Below are 23,765 nucleotides of genomic sequence, written 5' to 3'. Positions count from 1 at the left end.
CACTTGTGTTAAGGGTCTCTGTGGGAGGGAAGCTGATTTCAGGATCTTTTGGTTACAGTAGCATGCAATATTTATAATCTGATAAAACAGTCAGCTGCACCCTCTTTTGTGCCTAAGCAAATGCTCTTTTACTGCAGAAGTACATTAGTCTGTTGTGTTCACTGTGTCTTGGTACTAATGCAGCCACAAGTCTATTGTTCCTGCTTAGGCATTGTTTGCTATTTCCTTTCATCAAACAAATAAACCCGTGGGGGATCCTTGAATAGATTCTGAAAGTCAATACAGCAAATTTATTCTTGTCTGCTTTTTCCTTTCAGTTCTGCCTCCTCATCTGCAGCTTTTGTGCTTTTTTCACCATCTTGGGAAGCTACATTCCTGGAGTTGTACTCTCCTACCTTATATGTGAGTATCAACTGCACCGAATCTCTCTTAAATAGATCCGAATGGATTACATGTTAATTCCAGTGATGTAATGAAACAAGATGGAGCCCCCACAGAATGTGGTGAGGGGTCCCTGAGACTCATATATCTCAAAGATACTCATAGCCTTGGATTCAAATGGGGTCCCCTGAAAAAGGCCTGTGTTAATCTCTTGGATGTGTATTTAGGTAATGTATGCAGGCATGGAAGTTTATGTGTATGTATTGATCTATTTAGGGTATTTATTGAGTGCAGACCTAGCTGGAGAACAGCGAAGTGCTGAATTGAGGACATAAGTTCTGATTTGTGATCCATAATCGGGGACAGGAGGTAGGTTATACCTAGGTTGCTAAGATGTTGGGTACAGTGTTTTCTGAAAATATGGACCTTGAGTTCCTTGCAGGAGGGTAGGAGCTGTTCTGATGTTGATGGGGATGCTGTTTGAGCCCTGCCTGCATAGATGGAATAGAGTAGCAAGTTCTTGGCCATTCGTGTTGACACAACTCTTTCTGTGTCATTTTAATAAACCACTTACCGATTAAACATTCAACAGTTACTTCAAAGCAATCTACCTGTTTCTAAACCAGATAATTATTAAAAAGCATGAAAGATCAACCACCCCGCTAAATAGTGAGAGTGGTCAGAAGATCCATGGGTTTCATCGCTCACAGTGTAAAGGCAACAACTAGTCAGGGAACTACTTGGCTAGCAGTTCCAAAACCATTATTTTCTTTATGGCTGAAAACATGGCTGCCGAACAAAAACCCAAACAAAGGGCTATTGGGGAAGCCCAGTTCAGCACATGCTTCTTCTCTCACTATGACGAGCCATGTTTTCTTGGAGGAGAGGGACATTGAAGCTCGGCTCGACACAAACAATTCATATATTTTACTGTACATTGTGTTTTTTAAAAAAAATCTGCTTATAATAAAATGATTTAACTTTCACATTTTATTGATACATAAGCGCTGGCTATGTATTTTAGCGAGGCCCAAAGGCCAAGACACCTCTTCAGAGTTAGCTATGTAATCTTCAAGTGAGGAATCAGTACAGCGACGATTCTTTCTGTTCAAACCCATGAACCTATCTATATTTCACAAAAAGCAATACACTGGGATTGCCTTTCGGTCTTATCATGTTCCGTTTAGAATGCACTTTTATGCAAAGGGTGTAAAAATGGGGTTATTGGAATATGTACTGCTTATCCTAAAACCATGTTGAAAATAGTTTTCTGTGAATGTTCAACGGCACAACATTTTCTCTGACTGCAGCCATGCAGTCAAGTAATTGCCATGGTGTGACACAGTCAAGAAAAGTTGTTTTGAAATACACTTCGAGATTCTAAGGGCCCGATTCACAGAACTAACTTAAGACAAAATCCTAAACTTACTACTTTTGGTATTCACAGAAGGCATTATTTAGTAGTAGTAAAGTTAGGATTTTGTCGTAGACAAACTTAAGACAGATTTAAGACAGACTTAAGACAGTCTTAAGTTATTATTTTGTCTTAAGTTTGTCTTCAGATTGTCTTAAGTCTGTCTTAAGTCTGTCGTAAAGTGTGTCTTAAATCTGTCCTAAATTCTGTCTTAAGTTTGCCTTAAGTTTGTCTTAAGTCAAACTTAAGACAAAATCCTAACTTAACTACTACTAAATGCTTTCTGTGAATACCAAAAGTAGTAAGTTTAGGATTTTGTCTTAAGTTAGTTCTGTAAATCGGCCCTCTAAGGTCGGTACTAGGGAGAGATGAAAAATCCCAATAACATGCAGCATGTTTTAAAAATGTTACCCTTTATCATAAATGAGTGTATAGGTAAGTCTGAGGACCAATTTGTTATGATGAGTTTCCATATTGTGCTGCTGTAGTTTGCTTGTTACATCGGTATGCCTTCCGATGTGTTACTGTGTATCATTGTTTACCAGTACACCATTTTTCAGTCCCTGTGAAAACAAACACAAAAGGAGGTGAGGTTAACTCCAGACTTAATTGATTCTTACTTTTTTTCACTCCCCCCTACCTATTTATAGTGTGTTTTTTTATGTATGTATCCAGGGTATCAAACAAAGGCCCATGGAAGGTCTTTTTTAAATAGTTAATTTATAGTTTAAACCACATAAGCTGCACACGCAGTTTATTGTTACCCCTGGCATATGAAACGCAGTATCACCACTACAATCAAATGAAATAAATCTTTTACTTTCAGTATAAAATTACTTACACAGGAGTACGTAGTGCAGTTACAGTAGGTCAACCTATAGCATGAAAAAATCTCAGTGAATTCAAAGCATATGTATCAGGTACAGTCATTACTGCGTAAAGTACTTTCTGTGGAGTGACGATGGGAGTACCAGTTGACGAGAAAGGAATATTACAAACTGATCTTACCTGCTGAGTGAGCAGGAAGATAAAATGTGTCACATGTTTCATTATAAATATAAAAACAGTAGCTTAGCCGGGACTCGTGTCAAAAATATAAACTATGAACAAAAAATGAAAATATGCTTAAAAAAAACAGTAGCCTGGCCTTTTTGTATGAATTTAGTAAACGATATTGATAGACACAAATAATCATGAAAAGAGATAGCAGAATGATGCAAAAAAGTGCTCGTGTTCCCAGTAATCTCACAGAAAAGGAAAACTTAAACTTGCAACACTATATGTGTAAAGAATGAAACAAACTTCTATGGTCTTCACAATAAAGGTGGATGAAACAGGATTTAACAGTTCACAGTTAGGAACAGAAAATGGTAAGCAAGTCTGATTGGTTAGTTGTAGACAATGTTTTAACCTCTGGAGTTTTTTAACTCGGTCTCACCAGGTCAAGGGCACCTTAGGACACCCGTGCAAACAATGAATTAAAAACCAGGTTACAAAGAGTGAGTGAACTGAGGGCTAGAGCTAGATGTTGATGCAATTAATCACTTATTACATTTCAGTGAAGCAAGAATGAAACAGAAGAGCACTCACAAGGAAGTTTCAATATTCTCATTGTTAAATCTGCAGTACCCGTCACTCAGCTGTAGCCCGTTCTTTGCTCCAGCTATCCCCCAGAGGTCTCAAAGGCAAATTCCATTATAGCCTTAGAGCCCGACTTAGCGGGCTCTACCGTCCGTTAAAGGGCCCCTCAAGCGTTTTAACAAGGGAGCTGGCCTTTAATGGCAGGTAGAGCCCGCTAGGAGGGCTCTAAGGCTATTAGAACATTCGGCCCCTAGAGGGCAGAATGTTTTAATTACCCAAAAACACTTTCATGAAGCAGGATGCAGAGTTAAGAGCAGGATGAAGTGTTCGCAGTTACCCCTAAAGAAGGGCTGGTTAAGCCCGAAATGCATTGGGTTGGAATAAAGAATATTGCGTAAGAAGTATCATGCGTTTTTGCCTAGTTTTTGAAAGAGGTATGGATAGGCACATCTTGAGCACCTGAAGCTTTTGAAAAGGCATGACACCTTGCATATGGAATACAACAGAAAGAGTGTCAAGAGGATTGGAATAAATTCAGATAAAATGGAGTAAAATGGATGATTGAATTATATTGGAGCATCATTGTATATCGATGATTTCGCTGTGCGACCGGGATTGGGGTGCTCCACACAGCACGGTTTTGACTAGTATGCTATTGGGCGAGGCATTAGCCCAGTTAGCACGGGTACTTGGATTATTATTGAACATATTATGACGAGAAAGGTGTGCATTCCGTCACCTTCATGCCAGCTTGCTATCGCCATCAGGGGACTTCATCCCCCATAGTTCCAAACGCCGGGAGGCGCCGTGTGCTTACGTGCCAGGAGACGCTCAAAAGGGGGCTTGGACTCCCGTAGCGTGGGAGCCCGTGTTTGTTAATCCTTGCCGCCAGCTTGCTACTGCCATCAGGGGACTTCATCCCCCATAGTTCCAAGCGCCGGGAGGCGCCAATGTGTGCTTATGCGCCAGGAGGCGGTCAAAAGTGGGCTTGGACTCCCGCAGCGCGGGACGCGAGCAGGCCTGCCCGGGCCAAGGGCTGGCTCATCTGCGCCCATCAGCGGCAGGAGGAGGCAGGACTGGGCCCCCCCCTCTTTGCTGTGAGATTTGACTGCGATCCATGTCCATCCGCCCCTTGTGCATGTGAGGACTCTTCTACAAAGGTACTGTAACCTGTAAATTGTGTTTTTCCTCCTGTTTGGTGACATGTTCATCACCAAGAGTTTATTTGTGGTTTCTCAAATTGGAGTACATTTTAACATTTTACCATACTATCTGGTCATGGGGAAAAGGAAAAATCCGAGCTCCGCGTTAGCCAACTCACCTTCTAAATAACGGCAATCCATTATGTACTTTATAACTGGGGCAATCGGAGCCATTGAAAAGCAAATTCTAAGCGTGGAGGAAACAATAACCATATGTACTGAGAGTGGGTCTGAATCACTAAGTAAATGTATCCCACAAACCTCGGATTTGGAATTAATCCCAGAATTACAACCCACTAGCCTAGACGCCGTGAAAAAAGATGAGTGGGGTCAAACTTTTGCCAATGATGCTCTGGTCACCTTAAGCTCTAGTCCTCCATCTAAGCGCTCCAAAACCAATAAATCAATTTTGGCAAAGACTAATACAACTTTGTGTGACAGGAAAGTGAATCCATCAAAGAAGGTAACTGCCTTGAAAACGGGTCAATGTTCAAAATCTCAGAGAGATTTAAATAAGGCACTGTCCTCTGCACCATTAGATTATTTGGCTTGTTCTTCATTAGTGGCATGCGTACATGAACTTTTAGATCTTATTAAAACCTCTGTATGTAGCCTCACTGATCGTCTAAAAGCTGTTGAATGTGCCGTATTATCTTGTGCTGAAATATTGGGTTCCGTAAGTATATGTACTGGGACTTGGAGGCAAGAACCTACTGTTAACACTGCTGGCATACCTTCTACAATCCAAGTACAGCAAACCGAGAAGGAGTGCAGAGGGGCGACCCAACAACTATCTCAGCCACATTATGATGTGTCAACTCCAGTGACCCAGCTATAAGCTATCCCTGCTACAGACATGAGAGGGGTTCTTAATATCCCCAAATCTAACATTTATGCCGCGGGGTAGAACTCCCAAATATTCTCCGTTTGCCAGGGATAGATTAGATATGCCACCTGATGTTACTCCTTATGTGGTCATTTTGGCTAACGTTCCACCAACAGAGTCACCTCAACATGAAACATGGGATTCACTGAGAAATAAATCTCTCAACTGGCTAAATTCTAAAGTGGGGTTGGGGGAACACTTTTTACAGACTTTAAGATGGCCAGACAGGTGGGCTGGGTCGGTAGTGATCCCAAAGTGTTTATGGGTGATTGTATAGTCCTCTCATTTAAATCACAAGGACTAGATAATGATATACTGGGCAGGTTCAAATCTTTGCGTTTAAATGAAGAGCAAATCATGGTTCTCCCGCTTGGTTTCTTCTACAAAACCTCTATACAATGTTTTAGTCAGCCGAATGTATTGACTTCACTCTGCCCCCCAATACAGGGCACACTGCAACATTCACCCCAAATTGCTGGGGCAAACTAAGCAAATACCCCTCTATTTTCTATTACCACCTCTAATAGATTTGACACCCTTTCTAACCTTGGTGGGGTAGACTGACTAAAGGATAATTCACTGAAGGCCCCATCAACTCCAAATTTATGACCTAACACCCGACCTCTGATAAAAACTCGCAGTTAGATTCGAGTTCTGAAGGTCTAATGACCCTTGCACCATCTGTGCTAGATAAAGAGCTACCCATTGACTCTATGCCCCCAGACTCTTCTAGTATCACAGTAATTTCCTGGAATGTAGCCGGGTTGCACAGCAAGCTCAATTCCCCAGAGTGGCTAAACTTTATAAACAATTTTACTATTGTCTTTTTACAAGAAACCTGGCTTGCCAATCCCTGTCATCTCAACGCTTCAAAACGTATAACTTGCCGGCTATTCCATCTAGACACTGTAGAAATAGGGGGGTCTTTGTACCTATGTATCGAATAAACAACCATCCTCTTCTGTAAAATGTAGGATCACTAGTTCTTTTTATCAAATTGTCAGCATTGATGTTTCTGGACCTCTTATGGTGTTTTTAGTTAATTTTTATAATAATACTTGTGGTTCTGATATATTGGACATATTATCCACTCTTGAAAATGACCTGGACACCCTTCTCCTGCTGGGGACTGGAGAGAAAATGACTCCATAGAAGCTTCTACCGGCCCACAGAAGCCCGGAGCACTCCATTGTATTTAATGGAGTGCTTCACATTCAATGTTCTAAAAATTTATAATGGAAAACCTCCCTTAATTAATATTGACCAAATAAATATATTTGGAGTCTATATTCACCTCCAAGGGGAATATCTGAGCTCTATTAACAGATCACATGCGTTTATTGTATCCCAAATGAGTGGTACTCATTCAATCGACCTCAAAAGGATGAAAGACTGAGTGGACATGTGATTCGAAATAGTGACCATGAAGTCGAACTGATCTTTTTAGTGGATGGATTAGATTAGTATGACATCACACCTGGCTATATATAGACTTATGACTTTTGCAGAGGGCCACAGGGCTGGCAGGGGTTACAGGGCCTAACCATGGGCGTTAAGGCCTTTTACTCCTGCTGTCCTGGTGCCCGACCTAGTATGGATCTACACAGCTGGGTCAAGTACTACCTCTTCAGCATTTTATTCTAAGTGATAGTGTGGGTCAAGCAATCCAAGGCATCTTGGAAGGGAAATAGGTTTAAGGCATGCAGAGACGCAGACTTAAAGTACAAACAATAACTCCAGTTGGATGATCCTCTCAAATATTTGCTTTTGTGATAAAAGCACACAATGTATATCAATAACACACTAAATTATATCCACTGTCTTTTGAATGAGCTCACTGGCGTCGTCGTGAGCAGTGTCCCCAAGTCCTCCCTTCCACTCTAAACTGTGAAGTTTATTCTCCATTCCATAATGAAAGCAATATATTCAGATGTGGCCAACGATAGTAATCACACAATAAATTCTTGTTCTGGCCTTAAAAGTCAATGCGAGCAGCATTACGTACTAAGTTTGTGCAAGTCACAGGAAGGCTTGACTGCGTAGAATAGTCTTACCTGACCTAGGGGAGTGGCGAGTTCAGGGAAGACCAAGGCACATCTTCTCGGTCTGCAGCCGCTTGATGCTGGAGGTCTGTGGCGTGTTTCATTCTCATCTGTATAACGCATCATCTCCGGATGACCAGCTCAGTGTTGGACATCTCCTCCACATTATCCTCAGCATTCGGCAGTTGGCAAGGTCAGGGATGACCAAGGCACATCTTCTCGGTCTGCAGCCATTTGATGCTGGAGGTCTGCGGCGTGTTTTATTCTCATCTGGATGACGCCTCATCTCCGGACGACCAGCGACAGTGTTGGACATCTCCTCCACATTATCCTCAGCATTCGGTAGGTGTTATCACTGGCAGTGGTTTCTAGGTCATGTCATTCTTGGTTAATCCTTTGTAATGGATCCCCTTAAGAAAATGGTCCAGGTCAACTGGCTGACTTACTCCACCTCACAGCCCTCATCTTCACAGTAGTCCACACTTGGCACACAGAGCTTGTCAACTTTTAACAGCAACGGCAACAACCCTAAAATGTATGGTGGCCCCCACCTGGCATATGGGGGTTTCCAACTTTCTATGAGAGTGGCGGATACCTGGCACTGTTAGACCGAATGTCTCACACTTCACTCACTGGAATCCACATGACAGGATCCATGCTGCGCCTCACTCCCTTCAGGCGCTTCCTTCCTCCTCCTCACAAAGTATGCTAGTCTTGGCTGGCTGGTGATCCAGGTTAAGGGCAAGTGGTCTTCACTTCCTGAATGATGACCTCTCACCCAGCAAGGAGAATGGCAGACCTTAATGCCTAGTCCTGGTTGCAGCAATTGATTTTCTTTCCACAGAACTCATGCTCCCACCTTTATAGTCTATATCCAGACATAGATATGATTTTGTGTCTGGTCCTTTGACATTTATGCTGTGGGTGTCAACTCCCTTGACCGGCAGTACACGTGCTACTGGAGAGTAAAATACAAAAATCTGATGGTGGGCCCCACTCAATGTCTGCTCGTTTCCAAAAAGTTGCAATGACCTCTCGAGACTGGATAGAGTATTTTGAAGATTTATTCAGGTAGGTTTAAGAGAAACAGAAGAGCCCAGACCAGAAAGTAGCATCCACATTGAAGACCAGCAACAATTGATGTAGCACATTTGGAAAGAACCATTCTCCAAAACACAGAAGTACATTTTATGGAAACAAGGTAAGTAACGTTGGCTCTTAAATCAACAAGTAGAACATAAACAAGTTAATAAATATCATCATGTTAGAACTACACCATGTTACTAACCACACTTTTTAGTCTACAACTTTTATCATTGCTTCATCTGACAGTAGTCCTTTGTAGGTCTGGAAGGGGGTTTGTTACTGTGCTCATTCTTTATAGCTAAACTGCACCTCACTAAACTGTGACAGATATTTCCCCCCAGTGTATGTTATTTAGACTTTTTTGAGTATTTGCTCCAGTACTGCATCAGTTGCTATGCGTACATGCCAACAGACCCAATTCTGTCGGGAGACTCGCGATTATTTAAGCCACAAATGGATTTATTTTACCTGTGCCCCCCAAAATTCCCTCTGCTTCAGTATGTCATTGGGGAAAATACATTCCGCCGCTTTCTTTTACAATCTCCCTCTTTCCAGTTGTAAAATGTGCGAATGTCCGATTATGCTAAAAGGCCACAAAATATAAGGTCCTCAGTCTTCACTCCCACCTCCTCCCAGCACCCTACCTGCTGCGAGCCAGCACCCAGATCTAGGTTACTTGAGACAGTGACAGTTTTTAGAATACTGCAAAATGTACGCCTCACTTTCAGTGGTTCACAAAGGGGTGGCTTTTCCAGTTCACTCCTGAAGCAGGAGGGACTCCTCTTGTGAAAATCATGAAAGGGGTCTCGAATAGCAGGAGCTACCTAAAGTTTTTCCTGACAAAATGCCTCCTCAGAATCCTTTTCTGCTAGAACAGCCTTGAGACATAGAGCGCTACGGACAAAACCTCCACAACCACTACAACCTCTGTGCCCCCAACAGTGTCGTTGTGAACCCCTCGCTTTCACAGCTTAAGCAGAGGGTGATGTTGACACCTATAATAATTTACGAGCTTGTTCTCCCTGCAGAAAAACGCTCATAAAAAAAGAAAAGGAAACCCATAACAGAGGGCAGGGGTGGGACCCCAATAACAGTAATGGAGGCCTCAAAGGAGAAATGATGAGAGAAATAGAATGAAAGAGTGTGCAGGGGCATAGCTTCAGTGGAGCAGCAGGGGCACCAGGACTCAGAGGCTTTAGCAGCGCACGGACCTCTATTTTTTGCTGTATTTTAGCAATCAAATAGTACCTGTGTAGCCCATTTACTTATTTACTTGGGGCCGCATCCCAGTCCATCATTATTTTAAACCATGCCACCTAAGTTTGGACCCAGCTATATGCAAACCAGTCTTGATCCTCCTTCAATAGGAACAGTCTAGTCCGAACTAAGGTTAGGTTCAAACTGAGGTGGCATTGTGTGCAATATAACGATGGACTGGTTCGGGAAGAAATAATCAGCAGTCCTTTGCAAAAGAGTACCTCGAGGAATTTCTAAATGTAGCCTTGTGTCCATCCCCTTTTCTTCAGTGTCTTTGAATTTACCCTCCGGCAAATCAAAATGCATGCATTACACTTCCACTGTCTGTAGAAGTTATCCTCACTCTCCATCTTGTGACAGGCAAAACAATAGGCATCAAAAATGGAGCCCACTGGCCTCAGTACTCCGAGTATCACAACACATACAGTCCTACACTGTATGTGTGCTACACATTTACCCAGGTACACACACACACACACACACACACACACACTTGACATGCACACAGAATGTTAACAAAAGGTTTTGGGTTTCGAAAAAAAGTGTAACATTACTTAAGGGAGAGTCAGTGGACTGTGTGTTCAATGACAGAGAAAATAGGGCTAGTCATACTACAAATTCACAAAACCTGGCACGCGGTCAACACCAAGGGCAGATTTGGTGTACCCCTCCTGATCACAAGAGAGGTCCTGCCCCCAGCATTGTCAGGTGTAGGCCTAGAACTCTGGGAGTACATTACATTAGAGTGACGCCCAGGCTAAAATACAAGTCAGGATACCAGTTTCACATGCAGTTGGGCACTCAGCATAAGGGTACCCACTCGTTCACCAGGTTGGGATATTCCTGTCCCTTTTGTCTCTAGTTGGAAATATTTGCCTACTAAGATAAGTGCCTCATGGTTGTTCTTCCGGACCAATCCAGATTTATGCTGCATAGAGGGACGCGTCTAAACGTGAGATGACTATACGGAATCTTACATGTGACTGAGGCTTCCTTTGTCGAACCAGCAGCACTTCTGTCACTGGACAAAAAAAGGCGTTTGACAGCATAGAATGGAGCTATTTATTTGCTGTGCTGGCACGTCTGGGATTTGGGCCTAAATGTATCAGCCATGTCAGGCTTCTATATGTGGACCCACTGGCATGGGTCCGTGTCAATAACTCGGTGTCCTGGTTCTTTGCCCTCCAGAAGGGTACAAAGCAGGGCTACCCTTTGTCCCCATTGCTCTTTGCGTTGATGCACGAACCTCTTTCGTCGTGGGTGCGTCTGGACCCCTTGATATGGGGCATCCCAGTGGGCAGGGAGTGGGATGAAAGAATCTCAATTTATGAGGACAATGTCCTGCTGTATGTCACAAGACCACTGTTTGACAGGATTCTACAGATTTTTCACACATTTGGGGATTACTCAGGTCTGGGTATTGGATCAACTAGGGGAAGTCCCTCTTGTTCATGTTGGTGGGGGACTAGGCCCCGGGTTGTCATCAAGATGTAGGGATAGTGATCCAGTAGAATTACATGGTTTCAGATATCTGAGATTCTACGTGACTAGGGAGGCACAGGTTTTCTACACTGGGAACCTTCAAGTGCAGCTGGAGCGATTCCACAGGGACGCCTAACACTGGCGGTTGCTCACGCTCTCACTAATGGGTCATATTTAAAATGATGACTCTCCCGTGTTGCCTGTATATCCTCTACAATCCCACCAGGGCTGACACCACTTTGGGACAGCAATCTCCTTTTAGGGGTGGTGAGACTGCAGGGCTTCACAAAATGGGAGCTATTTGGCATGGAGCGGTTGGGTGATGTGTGGTGGGGGCAGGCATGTGTCTCCTTTTAAGTTCTCAAGCAGGAATACAACTTGTGGGACGCAGAATGGTACCAATATTTGCAAATTCCACATGCGCTGCGGGCCACCTCGGGGAGGGGGAACAGTTGGGCGAGGTAACCCCACTTGAGGACCACCTTTTAACGGACCCCTGATTGACAATGCAATTTCAATCATCAATAGAAAATTGGTGAATAACTCTTGAGACCCACAGGTGACACTGAAGGTGTCGTGGGAAAGGGACATGGGCTCGTTGGAGGATGATGACTGGGCAGAGGCCGTACAGGGTCCCAGGGAGATCACTATAAGATCTCGCTTTCGGTTAGTCCACTTGAAGATCCTACATAGGATATATTACTCTAGGCCACTGCTGCATTGTATAGGGCCCAGGTATATATATAGTAGGGGTCATGCCCAAATTACCCTCATATACCTGGGCAATACACATCAATGATGTAGAGTCAAAGGAAAAAGGTATAAAGGGATCAATCAAAGCATTTATTTTACAGACAGAGTACAATTAATTACCCTGCTGATCTCGAATCTTATTTATAGCAAATTAATGTCCACTATTACAACTTGTGTACGTGTCAGGTGACGGGAGAAACAAAGTATGATCATAACAAACTGATACATATAAAATTTTCATATATACACAATATACACTACATTACATAAACATTTAGATCATGCTCATATATATGATACACTACATATATACAATATATACAACATGTACAACATATACAAACATCACAAACACATAGATCAATAATTAATTCCCCTGCTGGGAACAAAACAATCAGTGTGTACACTCTTAATTCAGAGCAGTACACTGTAAGGAAGTCCCTATTACGTCTGAGGAATAACACCTCAAAACTATTCAAGTGACGCTTTCCGTCGTTTACACAACTCTAAGTGCTGGGACTCCTTTGCGAATGTCAACGCAGGCGCGTTTCAACCAGAAATTCCTTTAGGCTTCATCAGGACAGGGGGTTCAAAAATCTCTGAAAGGACTGTGAGCTCTCTTGGGCAAATACTGCTGGCAGGGACCTATCCCACTGCCACCTGGCCTCACTGGCCAATTAACTCTTGCGAGGCTGTATTCCGCTCGTGTAATGTCACATCAAAGGTCCACTTCAAATAAATTAAAGTTGAAACAGAGTGCAGGCACCCAATTCCTGCACAAACGGGGTCCCGTCACGGACACACGATTTTGATAACCTCGGAGCAGCAAACTTTCAAACAGCGAGGGCTGGCTGACACCTCTTTGTCAACGGGGATGTGGACAGGAGGGGAACTTTTTTAATTAGCTGTGGGATTGTCCATTGATCCAGAGCTACTGGTCAGAAATAGTACAAATAATGGCGGAGGTGGTAGGACAGGAGGTCCCTCTAGAAGCTAAATTACACCTACTTCTTATCTTGGGGTGGGGGTCTGGCCACAATAGCAAAATATATGGCTGACCCTGGCTTTGGCGCTGGCTAAACGCAGCATTGCACACAGGTGGGGGGGGGCTGTATCTCCCTCAAGTGTGACTGATTGGGAGGCTGATCTTGACTGGTGTTGGCGAGCAGAGCACACGGTCTATCTCATTTGGGGTTTGCCGTGCAAGTGGGAAAGAGTTTGGGGGAGTGGCAGGAGTATAGGGGCTTATGGACTGTGAGGTGGTGTTTGACGTACTGGAACGCAAGTTATCGGAGAATAATGTGGGTTTAAGTGGATATTGTACCGGCTTTCTGGATTAAGATGGACTGTGTTGATTGATGATATGGTGAGTTGCTGTTACAATCCTGCACTGCTGACTGAGCACTTGTTACTAAAAAGACTTAAAAAAAAAAGATAAATGCCATTAATGTATGACTCACTAAAACTTTAACTTTGAGATCCTTCACCTCCTGGGAATCACATTCTACTTTTAGCACTTAGAGGTGGCCTAGCACGTAGTTTGTGCTTTGTAAATGCTTTTCTTACTTCATTTTCAACTCTTTTTGTTTCAGTATTGTGTGCCTTTTTCTGTCCGTTGCTGAAGTGCCATGAATGTGGGCAGAAAGTATACAGCAAAGTACAGCCAGTTCTGCAGAAACTGGACTTTGGTATCTGGAACTATCTCAGCCAGTGGAGAAAAGACAGAGCAGGTGAGTGGTGGTTCTTTCTTCCTACAAAGTCCCAAAGCCCTGCTCTGCCAGGCCCAAATGTAACTGCAGTTAGTCTTTTGAAAAGCATTTTTACTGAGGGACATTGCAAGCACGGAAGACGAACTTTGGGGCATTCCCCAACTCTTAGGTCAATTTGTACAGTCTTCCATAAAAAGTAGCCTTACAACTGATAGATTTATGTCTAAGCTGCCAGTTGAGAGCTTGTAATGAACAAACTCAATTTGATTGGATAAGATGCTTGACTTTCACAGGGAACACTCATCAGAGCAACATTGACTATAGTCTCGTGGACCTGCCTTCTTGGTCTACTCTCATTGACTTGGAAATCCTTCCCCCCAACATGAAAGTGACCACTTTCTTCTGCTTCTGACCCTCTGGTGCAATTCTGAACAGATGACCAAACCTTTGCACCAGGTCAGTAGCAGTTTATCTGTTACCAACAATCGGAGGAATGTCAAATAGGAGTCCACTATAACGAACAAAGTTTCTCTTGCCCGGATTTACTCCTACCGGACTACAATCTTGCCTGTCTTTGCTGATCCAGACGCCTCCCATGAGTCTATTATGGCCTTACACCTCAAGTGTTTCCTAAAGCTAAAAAAACTCTTACTTTACTAAACCTTTTTCTCTAAAAGACCCTGCCTCCTGCTGTTATCTATTCTTGGTATAATAAGTCCTGCAGGAAGGCCACACAAACACTAATATTAGCTATTAAAAAAGTCAATCAGTCTTTAATCCAGTCTGCTAGAACTGAGTGCAAAGCTGTCCAAGGCAGGCAAAAATAGCCAAGGATACCTCTATCTGGGATGACATCTTGACTGCATTTTATACAGGAAATCAGACAGCATTTTGGCATTTGATTAGCCATGGCTCAAAGAATTCTTTAATGATGCAGGAGAATCATATTCTCCTCCAAGACTCGGTCAATCATTTTGAGGCCTTCAACAGTGAGGGAACTGGCGAACCCTAACCTGTTCCCTCTACAGCCTTTAAAGTTCCAGGCAGTGACACTACGTCTACAGTTCTTCCATGTAGGTCAAAAAACACCAGTGGTTTTGACCCCTTTTTTCACTCTGGCTGAAACCTTCCGAGCAATTTGCTCACAGAAACCAGGTCAAGCCCCAGGCCCTGACAAAATACCCAGGGACATTTTAGTTCTGAATCTGCTGTTTGGGCCCCACATCTAAATCATATAACTAATGCTATCATGGCTGGCACTCATATACCCGTTTCCTGGAAAGGAGCAGAGATAATACCTGTTGATAAAAAAGCTGCAAATCAGTGCCAGGTAACTACCACTCGATAAGTTTTCTTGACTCCACTCAAAAAATAATTTAATAGGCAAATCCTTGACTGTATTCATTACTGGATGAAAGAAAATAACATAATCTCCCATATTCAGGCTGGATTCCTTACCAAGATAAACACGGCGGACCAGGTCTTTAGATTTCTGCTCTTGAAGTGGCAGAGAGTGGACCTTAGCAGGGAAGCCTCTATGTGGCTTTCATTTATCCAAGGTCAGCTTTCGGCATGGCCCCAAGAGAAAAACTTAGGTCCACCTTGAGAGAGTTGGGCCTTCCACTTCCGTTAGTGGATATCATAATTTGCCTACATACAGATAATTTTGCTCAGGGGATGGGCCCCAAATTTTGAAACAACTGAGACGGTTAGTGTGTCCTAAGGTGCGAGGCAAGGTTGTGTACTTGCTCCAATCTTATTTCTCCTTTTTATTAACAGGTGCATGGATTTTCTTCTGAATTGTGCTAGTGATTCACCTAACCGGGGGGCATCAAAACCCTAGCTTTATTATTTGCTGATGACATCTTGTTGGTGTCCAAAAACTCAAAAGGGTTAGAAACCCTACTAAACAGTTTTAAGCTGTTCTGTTCTGAGCAAGTGTTAACCATAAAGGATTCTAAAACCAAGTTTATGGCAATTCATTGTCACAGTCATTTTAGAGTGGTCATAAGGATGATAAAGTTGTCTTTGAGAGAGTCTAGGAATTCGATTTCCTGGGCATCCACTTGTCCAATAGCAATTCTTAGGCAAGCCAGATCTCGAAAAGTGTGCTTTTGCTAATCCAGAGGGCAGCAGCTGCATTGAAATTTGCAAGTAACACTTCTATACACCCTATACCTCCCCATTCTGAAATATGGAGAGCCCAAGCAGTGGTTTCCACAACCTATGGCTCTAAAATATGGGGCTACTGCAATGCTGACTCCTTAGGAGTTGCCGAAGATAAATTTGAGAGTAGCCTTAAAACAACCTCAAAGTACTCTTTTGATTTTAAAGGATGACCTGAACATGTCTCCCATTACTTCCAAGGTCAAACTGAAACTTGTTTTTTATTGGATAATGATCTGGAGTACCCCAGGGCTACTTCACTACAGGAATGGCATGAAAGGCATCTTGGAGAAGCAAACATTACGACCATCACTTCCATGGTTCAAGCATGTGCAAGCTTGTTTATATACTCTGGGTTTGTTTGACTTCTGGACCAATCCGGCTTCTATTTCTTCCGGTTACGTCTAAATTCTGGGAAAGTGAAGACAGAGCCCAGGGACATTCTTGAAATCTGTGTCCCCTCAAAGACAGATTTCTGGAGATGAAGCCAGAGCCAGGTTTTGAGCCGGCTATGTACTCAATTGAACCACCCTTTACTAAGGCTCTTTACATGTGATTTAGACTTGGTGTCTTACCGCTTGCCAGTTTTACTGCCAAGTGGACGAGCCCGGTTGATGGGAGCAAAATCTGTTAAGCCAGTCATAGTGCAGAGCAATCTGATGAGCATCTTATATTTTTCTGTTCAGCATTTATCTGTCAGTGAAAGCTCTGGATATTCCCTTTATGCAGAAATCTAGGAGTTCGACAGTGGAAAATTGCACTGAGAATTTGTAGATTTGATACTTCACCCCATATAATATGGGGAACCTTGATTGAATAACTCTGAATGGAGTGTGGTCCGTTTGATCAAATCTTTTTATTATCATCTGATTTATTATTTGATTATCTTTTAGGATTTTAGCTTGCATTTGGTTGTTTTAATATGTTGTCTAATTTGGTCCTTTTAATGTATATATTTTTATAGCAGAATTATTTTATTTTATGATCCATCTTTGTATTGATGACAATTGAATGCACTTTAAGCACTTTCTGGTAAGATATACTTACCACTTCTTAACATTTCATATCGCTGTACTGTTACATATTTCTGAACACATTTTTAAACATGTACTATTGTATAGTGAATGTTGATTGATTCTTTTAAGGTATGTGACCGAAATAAAATGATTAAAGAAAGAAAGATTTACCCTGTATTTGTCCAAAAAAGCCAACATTGAACGTTAAAAATCATGACTGCTTTGAACAACCCTGTTTTTCTTCCTCAAGGAACTCCCTGTACTTGTGATGTGAAATGACACCTAGGTCACAAGAATTGAATTATCCATTGGCACTCACCAGATATACATGCTGTCTAATGCAAAGTGCAAACTAATAAATGTTAACTCTACGTGGAGTATGGTTGTTTCCTACAGTCCTAGTAGTACCATAGGTGCGTTTAATCTCTGCCATATTTTAAAGTGATGTGCGGATATCCTGGAATTCAGGAACAATGATGTCATCTCACAGGCCTTTATTTTTCTGCAAGAGACAAAATATGTATAGAAGTTGAAACAGCTGACTCTGTTGGTAGCCAAGTGCAGAACCTACAGACTGTCTGGAGATAGGGCCATCTTTTTGTGGAAGACCTTTCTGTTCTTGAAAAAACAGGAATTGTTTAGTATAGCCGTGAGTTAAACACCAGTCTATATACCACAAATCCAAGAAAGGTGGTGTCCTCCTAACCTGTATAGGAGGACTTATTACTTCCAGATTCAAAATGTCTATAAACTTAGAAGGTCCTAAACAACATATATAATTTTTAACGTGGACCAATGCGTTCACGACTGTGCAGGACAGGAGTTCTCACTGCCAACATAGCAAAGCCCAAATCTAAGGCACAAATCCATTAAATAGAGGCATTAGCCTAAATAGAAGCTATTTCTGTTCTTTGATTGCTCATTAAAAGGATGGATTGAGAGCTCGCCTAGGGTTCACTGTCACACATGCTTAAATAGGATAACAAGGTAGGTTGTCTGTAAGAATATTGTGAACAGAATTATTAGGCTGACATAAAAAGTATTGCCTAAATATCATTTCCAAAGATATTAGCCCACAGGTTATAGATTTCTTGAAGTATTTTTTTACATCGATGTTAAAGGCACATTATTTAAGTCAGATGATGTTTTGGACAAGATACTAAAATACCATACCACCAAAAACATTATGACCCCTTCTCAGGAACCCTGCAACACCCTGGTGGACTTCTTCCATGACAAGATCTCCACCATCTACAAAAACGTCAAACCCCAACCCACCGCCAATGACATCCTCAGCCTCCTCTCTCCCACAGATGAAAAACCCTACCACCTGCTCACCACCTGGGACCAGCTCACTGGACAAAACACCACAGTCATTATGAATTCTGTCCACTCAGGAGCTCACTTGTCCCTGCCACATCTTCAACCTCAGGAGCAAGATGATCAGCAACAAGCTCACCTTCATCTTCAAAACATCCGTCACCATCGCCACCTTCCCAGAAGAATGGAAACACACAGAAGTCAAACCCCTTCTCAAGAAACCATCCTCTAAACCCAGCAAACTCAATAACTACAGTCCGATCTTACTGCTTCCTTTTTGTGCCCAAATGATTGAAAAGGTCCTCAATCACCAACTCACAGAACATCTGGAGAACAGTAATCTTCTGGACACCTCTGAATCCAGATTCCGCACCAACTACAGCACCGAAACCACGCTGATCGTTGCCACAGACAACATCAGAACCCTCCTGGACCGGGGAGAAAAGCTGGCCCTGATCCTCCTCCACCTCTCAGCAGCATTCGACACAGTGTCCTACCACACCCTTATCAAGAGGCTTCACTACATTGAAATCCAAGGAGATGCCCTCAAATGGATCACCTCCTTCCTCTCCAGAAGAACCCAGGGAATTTGCCTACCACTTTTCACCTTGGAACACAAGAACATCATCTGCAGCGTTCTCTAAGAATCGGCCCTCAGCCCTACACTGTTCAACCCCTACATGACCCCCTATGGCCAACATCTTCAGTTCTCATGTGCAATACATCATATTCTATGCTGATGAGACCCAGCTCATCTTCTCTCCATCAGAAGACCCCTCCACCACGTTGACCAACTTTCGGAGGTACATGACGAACGTTGCTGACTGGAGTAAATACAACTGCTTAAAACTGAACTTAAAAAACTCAACACAGACAGCACAGAAGTGCTGATCTTCTGGAACAGCAACTCCCTGTGGAACGCTCTTGTGGCCTTCCGAACTAGGACCCTCACCCACTCCGTCAGACCATGCCCACAACTTTGGCATCATACTGGACAGCAAGCTCACCATGAAAAGCCAGATCAACTCATTCTCCTTCCCCTGCTTCCTCACTCTTCGCATGCTCTGTAAGATCTTCAAATGGCTCCCCATCATCACCAAATGAACCGCCACTCAAGCCCTAGTCACCAGCCTGCTGGAGTACGGCAACACACTCTACATAGGAACCTCCTCGCACCCCCTGAAGAGACTGCAGACCATACAGAATTCAGTGACCAGACTCATCCTTCACCCCTCAAAGCGGATCCACATTACCTCCACTGAAGCAACAGCGGAGGGCGCTCTTTTTTCCTACCTCGTTGCGAAGTCCTGGACCGACCTTTCCCTTGACCTCTGGATTTCATCCCCTCTGCTGGATTTCAGGCAAGGTTTCAAGACCTGGCTGTTCAACTGCACCCTCACTAGCAGTAGGGTTATCAGTGCGGGATTCCCTCACAGGTGAATCTGCTGTACTTTATTAGTACTGTTTGATTGATTAATAGATACCACCAGAGTTCCCACCCACCTCCCTGACATTACTTAGATCCCAGATAATGCCATGTTGGACAAATAGTTTAAGTTGGCAGGGTATGCTCAGACGTGAGTCCATTGCTCACTTTGCCACTGGATTCAAGCAAGCCTGACTAAAGACGGCTGAAATGCCAGAAACCGGTCCTAGGAAGCTTGTTTCCGGTGTAGGGAAGGCATAGCTTGGCAGTTTGGGCTGGACTGTTTCCATGAGGCACAGGGTCAGACTGATTTACAAATGGTCATGTCTGAACTGTGGTTGGCAGAGTGGGCTAAAGAACGGTGATGGATTAAACCCAGATCTGTTGACTGGGTGTGAGTGTTTGATTGGTTCAGATGCTCCGTCCATCACCACCCCTTTTTGTACCGCTTTGTTCGCCATAAGTTGGCAGGGTATGCTCAGACGTGAGTCCCTTGCTCACTTTGCCACTGGATTCAAGCAAGCCTGGCTGAAGACGGCTGAAATGCCAGAAACCGGTCCTAGGAAGCTTGTTTCCATTCCATGGCTTGGCAGTTCGGGCTGGACTGTTCCCATGAGGCACAGGGTCAGACTGATTTGCATATGGCCATGTCTGAACTGGGGTGGCAGAGTGGGTTAAAGAACGGTGATGTATTAAACCCAGATCTGTTGACTGGGTGTGAGTGTTTGATTGGTTCAGATGCTCCGTCCATCACCACCCCCTTTTATACCGCTTTGTTCGCCATAAGTTGGCAGGGTATGCTCAGACGTGAGTCCCTTGCTCACTTTGCCACTGGATTCAAGCAAGCCTGGCTGAAGACGGTGAAATGCCAGAAACCGGTCCTAGGAAGACTGTTTCCGGTCCAGGGAAGGCATGGCTTGGCAGTTTGGGCTGGACTGTCCCCATGAGGCACAGGGTCAGGCTGATTTACATATGGCCATGTCTGAACTGGGGTGGCAGATTGGGCTAAAGAACGGTGATGGTGTAGGCGTGGTTGTGGTCTGCTTGGTACCTTTCTCCACATAATTTGGGAATGTCCTGAGATGGTGCTTTTCTGGAACCGTATACATGAGGAAAAAGCACGGCGGCCTGAGCTTCTCGGTTCTGGCCCCTTTTACCTGGAACTCTTTGCCTCCTTCTCTCCGTCTTTGCCCTAAATACGACTGCTTCCGCAAATCTTTAAAAACTCTGCTCTTTCAAGCTGCATTCGACTAACTCTCCTTTCTAGGTCATCGTTCTATGTCATTGAGCGCCAAGAAACCTATGGTGATAGTGCGCGTTACAAATAATTTTAATAGAATTTAATAGAATGAGGTGATGTATGAAGTAACAGGTGTTGTGATGTTGCCAGAGGCCTGACGATGTTTGCTGAATGTATGGGGGCCAAATGACTATGATGTGTCGCAGCTACGATGGACTACCCTTGGTAATATGATTGCTAAGAGAGACATTGCACAGCTTTGGGGGTCCCAAAGGCCCCCCACAGTGACGGCCTGGAAAGAGAACATGGACTGGTGCATTTTTAGAGAGAAAACTGTATATGTGGCGAGAGGCAGATCCAGAAAATGGGGGAAAATTTGGAATCAATGGAGCTCGTACCGGGGAGATATATGTACGCCCCTTCTCACCGAGATCTCTAGTCCCCCCCAGTCTCCCTGACCCGACATTCCTGATGTAGTATTGCGTATTTTGTTCTTGATTTTGTGTTTCTTGCTTCCAGCCCCCTCATCTGTGTACAGCAACTCCTGTATCATACTACTGTGTATCTCCCGTCCTCCTTGAGCACTCGCCCGATTGATGTACTACTGTTATATTGCCTTTTCTGTTTTTCTATGTTTCTTTTATTATAATAAAAAAAGTTACAAAAACAAAAAAAGAACGGTGATGGATTAAATCCAGATCTTTTGACTGGGTGCGAGTGTTTGATTGGTTCAGATGCTCCGTCCATCACCACCCCCTTTTGTACCGCTTACCTGCACGGGCAGCGGCTGATCACAACCTCGGTTTTATCTGTGTTCAATTTTAGTTGATGGCAATTCATCCAGTCCTGGATCAAGATCATAGTGTTTTGAAAGAATTCTGTAGAATTAAGGGCATCTTCGAGGTTGAACAGGAGCTGCAAGTCATCAGCATAGTTATATATTTTTGTTTCAGCCTTTGCAGGGAGTTTACCAAAGGATGTAAAGATTGAATAGAAGTGGGGATACGGAGGAGCCTTGAAGTACTCTGCAGCTAAGATTAACTTTGGATGAGCAAAACTGGAAAAGACGTACTGATTGCGATTGGTCTAACAGGAACGACTTTATCTAATCCAGAATGCAACCCTGCAGGCTGGTGGCCTAGACACAGTTGAGGGAGATGTAATGATCCACTGTTTCGAAGGCTGCTGATAGATCCAGAAGTTAGCGGCGGGACCGTGAGGTTGGGCAAAATGGCGGCCACGGTCTGACTGCCCCGGGAAGAAACAAGGAGGCCCAAGGTACAAGAGGGCACTGCAGACTACTGTCATGAGCACACAGAATGATGAAGAGCCGGTACCCTCTGTGACTAGACAGTAAGGAGCCACTAGGGAGGAGGGTACGGCTGAAGATAGCAAGGGGTCGGCCGCGGAGATCATGTGAAGACCTAAGCTCTAAAACAGCGGAAGCTCTGCAGCAGGGGGGCTGAGCCTGGATACGAGAGGGCAGTGATCGGCAGTTTGCAGATAAGAACCCCTGGGCTGCCCTTCGATTGAAGGTCCCCCTCTCCCCATTGAGACTGGAAGAAGAGAGGCGGAAATAGTTTGCGGGACTGGGCAGGGAGACGACTGCAGCTGCAATCTAACTGGTGGAGCCTTGGACAGACCAGGTCACCACAGAGGAAGGTACAAGGGAGGACGGAGGGCAAACGGCTGCGGAGCCATCATCGCTCCGCCTACGATTACCGTAGAGGGCCCAGAGAGCATAAAGGACTAGCAGTTTTCGAGCCGGGCAAGATGGCGCCCAAGGCCTAAATTGGAATAAGCTGAAGAAGCCAGAAGATCCCAAAGAAAATGGCATTGTGGCACTAGCTACCAGGGGCGGAGAAGACCCAGAGAGCTTACTGCCCAGCACCCGCCAGGAACGCAAAGAGCCGGGGAGAAAAAAGCGCGAGAGCTGCCGTGGGCAGCTAGGGAGACAGGAGGGGTCCAGAGAGCTGCAGCGGAGGACTTGGTAGCCCGGGGACCCGCGAGAGCCCTAATTACATGGAAGTCGTAGGAGGTACTCTGCGATCTAAACCGAGGGGCCCATAGAGAGTGAGTGGCACCAAGACGCCCACGCAGTCCACTGGGACCGCGGGATCCGCAACGGAGGAGAGGCGAACCTACGCACAACGAAGGGGGAAAACTACTGCAGAAAAAGAACAATAACTAGTGGGCAGAGATCCTTGCTTGGACTCAAGGAACAGCTCAGTGGAACAATCGCTTAGTAGGGCTCCGAAGCGCTACAAGAAGGAGCTACGAGGCGGGGGAGCGGTCCAGTAATATACAGACAGTGGGGCCAGAAGCTGAGGAACAGCTAGGGTGCAGGATAGCTGCAATCAGGTGGCTGAGAGGAAGAGCGGCCCCACATATCGGCGCTATAGAAGGCAAGCAGAGACCCCCAGCGAGAGGGGCGTGGAGAGTCCCATAAATCCAGTGGCTAGAGATGAGGATGAAGGAAGACTCCTGCTGTGGCCACACAGAGGGCGCCGAAGGTTGGTGAACCCTGGAGTGAGGACTAGATAAAGACAGTAGGGATGGGAGGAAACCCCCTACTAGTAGACATCCACCACCATGGGCAAAGTGTCCCAACAACGGGATGTGGAACAGCAGGAGCAGTCTGGAGAAGAGGCTTGGGACTCTAGATTACAGGCAGGGACCCAGAGCGAGAGAAAAGAAGCCCACGAAGACCCATCACTTTATGATATCCTACAGGCTATAGAAAAATCCAGATCGGCGGTCGAATCTAAGATTGATACGCTCCGGGAGGACCTAGGACTGCTGAG

At 44.3% G+C, this 23,765-nt stretch overlaps 1 protein-coding gene across 2 annotated transcripts in view; it reads left to right on the top strand.

The window, feature by feature from the left end:
* RETREG1 (reticulophagy regulator 1) overlaps window positions 1–23,765 on the top strand; it is a 729,848-nt gene that overhangs the window by 592,178 nt on the left and 113,905 nt on the right. For both annotated transcript variants that reach the window (XM_078687778.1, XM_078687779.1), the window contains 2 exons: window positions 318–402; window positions 13,677–13,814. In XM_078687778.1, the coding sequence (XP_078543904.1) occupies window positions 318–402; window positions 13,677–13,814 (223 nt within the window). The remainder of the gene's footprint in view (window positions 1–317; window positions 403–13,676; window positions 13,815–23,765) is intronic.

The sequence above is a fragment of the Lissotriton helveticus genome, chromosome 4_1, assembly GCF_964261635.1.
Source record: "Lissotriton helveticus chromosome 4_1, aLisHel1.1, whole genome shotgun sequence".
NCBI classification, from domain to species: domain Eukaryota; kingdom Metazoa; phylum Chordata; class Amphibia; order Caudata; family Salamandridae; genus Lissotriton; species Lissotriton helveticus.
This window is presented reverse-complemented; position numbering and strand designations above follow the sequence as displayed.